Source organism: Pongo abelii, chromosome 23 (genome assembly GCF_028885655.2).
Source record: "Pongo abelii isolate AG06213 chromosome 23, NHGRI_mPonAbe1-v2.0_pri, whole genome shotgun sequence".
NCBI lineage: Eukaryota > Metazoa > Chordata > Mammalia > Primates > Hominidae > Pongo > Pongo abelii.
Window position 1 is genome coordinate 29,998,172 of NC_085929.1, and position 5,589 is coordinate 30,003,760.

General features: G+C 47.1%; 1 gene segment (V, D, J or C); it reads right to left on the reverse strand.

The window, feature by feature from the left end:
* Positions 1-3,039: 3,039 nt before the first annotated feature.
* Positions 3,040-3,703, reverse strand: LOC129047386 (immunoglobulin lambda variable 5-52-like). The segment is given in 1 exon segment: positions 3,040-3,703. A coding segment is annotated over 1 exon segment (501 nt).
* Between the last annotated feature and the right edge of the window lie 1,886 nt (positions 3,704-5,589).

Sequence of the window (5,589 nt, forward strand, 5' to 3'; positions counted from 1 at the left end):
AAGTCCCCTTAACTGATCACCACATAGAATTGAAAGACTGTTGGCAGAAAAGATGAGTAAGTGAACCATCTTTTAGCTACTCCAGGCATCCTTCTTTTTATCAGTTTCTCTATGAAATGAAATCAGAGGTTAAGTAAACATATCTAGACTCTCTGTTCTTTATATTCACTATTAACAATCTATGTAATGCTTATCATTAAACAGATCCTAAAATACTTTAGAATTGGGCTGCACGTCAATATTAGTTGAATGAGAAATTCTAAACAGTCTTAACTGAATTTGTGGGCACTGTTAGTACTCCCAACTTTAAAAAGGTCCTTTAGTTAAGAGCCCCTTCAAACGTCCAATAGTGTCCACAAGGAGCCCACATCATGCCTTCCTAGAGGTCCACTGGACAATTCCTCAGCGCAGTGAATAGGTTGGAGGAGCTCACAGGTTTGTATCTCATTTCCCCGTGGGCCCCCACACAATGCAGTCCTCAAGGTTCCCGTCCTGTGATAAACAATACACATCAGCACAGTCCCCAGGCTTCAGCCCAGAAGTGGTGAGGGAGGCCATGTTGTTTGACTTGTACCCAGGGAAGAGGAGAGTCTTGATGGTAAATGTATCACAAGATAACTCATAAAGATACAGAGGGAGAGATGTGGTATTTTTGGAGAGAAAATTGGGGAAGTCATGAGTAGACAAGTCCACCTCCAGCATTCAGGCAGGAAATCGGAGAGAGCTGATGGGGACAGGCTGAGAGCTGAGCCAGGATGGGGTCACTCTGGGGAGTTTCTGTATCACTTCCCCATGGGTCTGGAGAACTGTGTGATTACCGCCGCTATCACAAGAATGACAGTAGTAGTTGACCTCATCCTCAGACTGCAGCCCAGAGATGGTCAGGGAGGCAGAGTTGGATGGAGCTGCTGGAGCCAGAGAACCAATGTGTAACACTGAAGGGTCTTCAATGCATAACACTGAAGGGTCTTTTGTTATCATTGTAGATTATGGCGGTGGGGGCACTGCCCAGGCGCTGATGGCACCAATGCACATATTTGCTCTCAATGCTACCACTGCTCCAGGTGCTGAAGATGGTGTTCTTTTGTCCCAGAGACCCTGACAGAGTGGGACTGAGTGAACACATCCTCCCACCAAGACCCTGAAAGAAGGGAACAACACAGAGAACAGTGAGGACAGATCAGGCCTGCTTCCCAGAGAGGAGGGAAAGGTCATCATCGCAGGTGACATCCAGGAGCTTCCCTTGAATTCTCTGCAGGCAGCCACCTGTGCAATGTGTGAAGAAAGGGAGGATGCATGGAACCCAGGCCACAGTGGAGATGCCCCAGGCTCTGCTGCCTGAGTCCATGGCCAGGACTGAGCCCACCATCACCTCTTAGCCATCACATTGATTCTAAGGGTGGGAGGACTCCATGCAAATCTTCCCCATTTCTGGAGGCTGTGCAAGCCCCTCCTTTAACCTCAGTCTGAACTACAGCTGAGAAAAGGAAACACTGTAGAAGGAGAAAGACTTTCACCCCAGAGAGGACACAGCAACACCTTCCTGAAGCAAGAAAAAGGGGGCTTTCAGCTGAGGAGCCCTAAGCAGGTGCTTAGCCCACAGCACCCTCTGGTAAATGTGGGAGTCATGTGGACTTCAGGCAGGCACTGGTTCCCAAGGCTCCAGCCCCCCACACCACCACCACCACCAAAATTTCCATCTTTTCAGATTGGCTTCTGTCATTTAGCAATATGCACGTAGCTTTCTGCATATTCTTTTGTGCCCCGGTACCTCCTTCTTACTGTAGAATAATACTTCATTCTTTGGGTTACCAAGGCTTGTGGATCCATTTGCCTATTGAAGAACACATTGGTTGTTTTCAAGCTTTGACAATCATGATTAGAGTAGCTATAAGCATTTGGGTACAGGGTCTTGTGTGGCACATGTTGCTCATTTAGTTACATAGCTGGAAGTATATTCAGTTCAGCTAGGGTTCTGAATTGTAGGCTAAGAGTGTGTTCAGCTTTTTTAGAACCTGCCACCATGAGATCACCAATATTCTCATGTGTTGGAGAGATATGTCCTCACTCTGGAATATGCTAAGGCAAGGAGGGAGGTGACAGACAATTTTGTTAGAACGGTCTCTTTACACAAGAATGATGGATGTGGATTTTGTGTTTAAGGCTTGGATAAAGAGTCAGTGACCTCGAAATCACATGAAAGAATATGCAGAAAGCTTACTGTGCACTGTCCTAGAGTCATCTAGTTCCTGAATTTTGAGAAGCAAGTAATAGGTCACTCGGGCCTTCACTGGGGAAAGTGATGTTCAGAACCATGTCACCTCAGGTGCACACTGCAGATGACAACACAGTCTCAACCCAGCCATCCCCCATCCCACGCCTGCTGCAGCAACATTCTCCACACTCTCACACAAAAAGGGTTATCTGGGGCCAGGCATGGTGGCTCACACCTGTAACCCCAGCACTTTGAGAGGCCGAGGTGGGCAGATCATGAGGTCAAGAGATTGAGAACAAACACGGTGAAACCCCGTCGCTACTGAAAAAAAAAAAAAAAAATTAGCCGGGCGTGGTGGCACATGCCTATAGTCCCAGCTACTAGGGAGGCTGAGGCAGGAGAATCGCTTGAACCCAGGAGGTGGAGGTTGCAGTGAGCCAAGATCGCACCATTGCACTCCAGCCTGGGCAACAAGAGTGAAACTCCATCTCAAAAAAAAAAAAAAGGATTATCTGTGCATTTACTCAGGTCTTCTTTAAGACCTGCATCTAAGCAATGTTTTATGACTTCTAGTGTGTAAAACAACAATTTTTGTCATACTTATCCTAAAGTATTTCATGCTTTATGCTATTTTCAATGTATTGACTTTTCAACTACTGATGGTTCCTTACTGATATAGAGAATACAATTCCCATCTGCATCCCTGTATTGTATCCCAATGCTCATATTAAAACTCTCAGACTTACCTGCACGTTGCGCACATGTACCATAGAGCCTAAAGTATAATAATAATAATAATAATAATAATAATAATAAGAAAAGAAAAACTCTCAGACCAGCAGCATCTCTGAGTTACTTCTAGACTCTGGGCTGAGATGAACCCCAACCCAGTCCTCTTGCCTTCTTCAATGTCAACCCTGAGAGATTTTACCCCTGAGCAAGGGATGTCTGCCTGTGAAATGTGAGCAAGGTAGGACTTTGTTAGACCTACTTGTCCGTGGGAGCTCCAGTGCTGTTGATGTGACAACAGATGTCACCCCCTGAGCTAGATTTGGTCAGAGCCACCAGCAGGGGTGACTTCACTAGGGCAGGAGAGTAGAGGGGAGGTTTTTGTCTTACTTCCTCATGGGTCTGGAGCACTGTGTGAGTCTTAGAGTTGCCGTGCCATGTACCACAGTAATAGTCAGCCTCATCCTCAGGCTGGAGCCCAGAGATATGCAGAATCCCTGCATTGGCTGATGCATCATCGGAGCCAGAGATGCGGCTGGGAACTCCAGAGGCTTGGCCCTTATCAGAGTCTGAGTGGTAGTACAGGAGATACCGGGGAGGGTTCCCTGGCTTTTGTTGGTACCAGCTTATCCAGAAGTCCCCAACACTGAAGCCACTGCTCAGTGTGCAGGTGAGTCTGGCTGATGCTCCAGAACATGCAGAATGGGAAGATGGCTGAGTCTGCACAGGCTGGGAGAGGGAACCTGAAAACACAGACATCATGGGTGATAAGGCAGTGCCCAGGGTAAAGCTTCTCGTAGGTCTGAGCCAGAGGGGATGGTGTAGGTTGGACACTGAGACTCAGTTTATAAGGACTTTCCCTACCTGTGCAGTGAGAGAGGAGTATGAGAAGGAGAAGAGTCCAGCCCATAGTGGACACAGCCCCTGAGCCCTAACAGTGGGCCTGGGCTGCCCCAGGTCTCCTTTTCTTCTCCATCCTCTGCCAGAGGAGGGGCTGCTCATGCAAATATGTTTCCATCCAGGGACTGCCCAGCCCCTCCCTGAGCCCTGGGGCTGAAGCTCAGCTCACACTGCAGACTGAGGAGGAGGAAGGTTTGGTTTCCCCCTTGGGAGGACCCTGGGAAGAAGCACCTGCCGAGACCATATGCAGGTCTCTGCTTAGGGGACTCTGCCAGGCCAGAGAGGACACAGCTCCTGAGTCCTCATCATTGAGCATAGGGCACAGGTTCCTTGGAGTGAATGGTTCTTACTAAGCAGCTGTGTAGGGACCATAGGGCAGTCCTGCAGCATCCCCTGCTGGTTGCAAGGCACACACCTCCTGATATAGTGTGGATGTGTGTCCTCTCTCAATCTCCTGTTGAAACGTAATCCCCAATGTTGCATGTGGCACCTGGTGGGAGGTGGTTGGGTCATCAGAGAGGATTCCACGAGGCTTGGTGCTGTCCTCATGACAGTGGGTGAGTTCTTGCAAGATCTGATTGTTCAGATGTGTGGAACCTCCCGCCTTACTCTCTTTCTTGCTCCCACTCTGCCATGAGAGATGTCTGCTCCCACTTCATGTTCCACCGAGTAAAATCCCCTTGAGATGTCCTCAGAAGCCAAGCAACTGCAGGCACCATAACTCTTGTACAGCTTGCAGAACCATAAGCCAATTCAAACTCTTTTATTTGTAAATTTCCCAACCTCGAGTATTTCTTTGTAGCAATGCAAGAATGTTCTAACACATATACTTGGTAAATAAACTATTGCTAAAAGATACCTGATAGTACAAAAGCAGCTGTGGAACTCAGTCATGGCCAGAGACTGGAAGGGTTTGGGGGGCTCAGGAGAAAACAGTGTGAAAGGAAAAGTAAATCTTGGGACCCCACTCAACCTGGGAACTGCTTGGAGCACACCTGCCTCCCATTCTATTGAAAGTCTCCCCTCTGCTCACTGAGATAAACACATACCTGATTGCCTCTTTTTGGAGAGGCTCATCAGAAGCGCAAAAGAATGCAACCATGTGTCTCTTATCTATCTAAGACTGGAAGCCCATTCCCTGCTTCAAGTTGTCCTGCCTTCACCTGGAGCCCCTTTCCAGACTGAACTGATGTACATCTTACATGTTGATTGATGTCCCATGTCTCCCTAAAATGTATAAAACCAAGCTGTACCCCTACCTCCTTGGACACATGTCGTCAGGATCTCCTGAGGCTGTGTCACAGATGTGTCTTCTCAATCTTGGCAAAATAAGCTTTCTGAGTTAACTGAGACCTGTGTCCAATTTTGGGGGTTCACAACAGGAAGAGTAGAAAATGTTTCAAACTTTATAGAGACTGGTTAAATTGTTGTGATCAAAATGCTGATGGTGTTATGAACAATGAAGTATAGGCTGTCAAAGTCTCAGATGGAAAGTGAGTAACTTATTGGGAACTGGGGCAAATATCTCCCACGTTATACCTTAGGAAAGAGTTTGGCTGAATTCTATTCATGTTCCAGGAATCTGTGGAAGTTGGAACTTCAGAACAATCAAGAGTATCTGGCAGAAGAAATTTCTAGGCAGAAAGAGTTCAAGATGTGGCCTGGCTGTGTCTAACAGCCAATACTCAGATGTGAGATCAAAGAAATTACTTTAATTTGGAATTTATATTTAAAAGGAAAGCAGA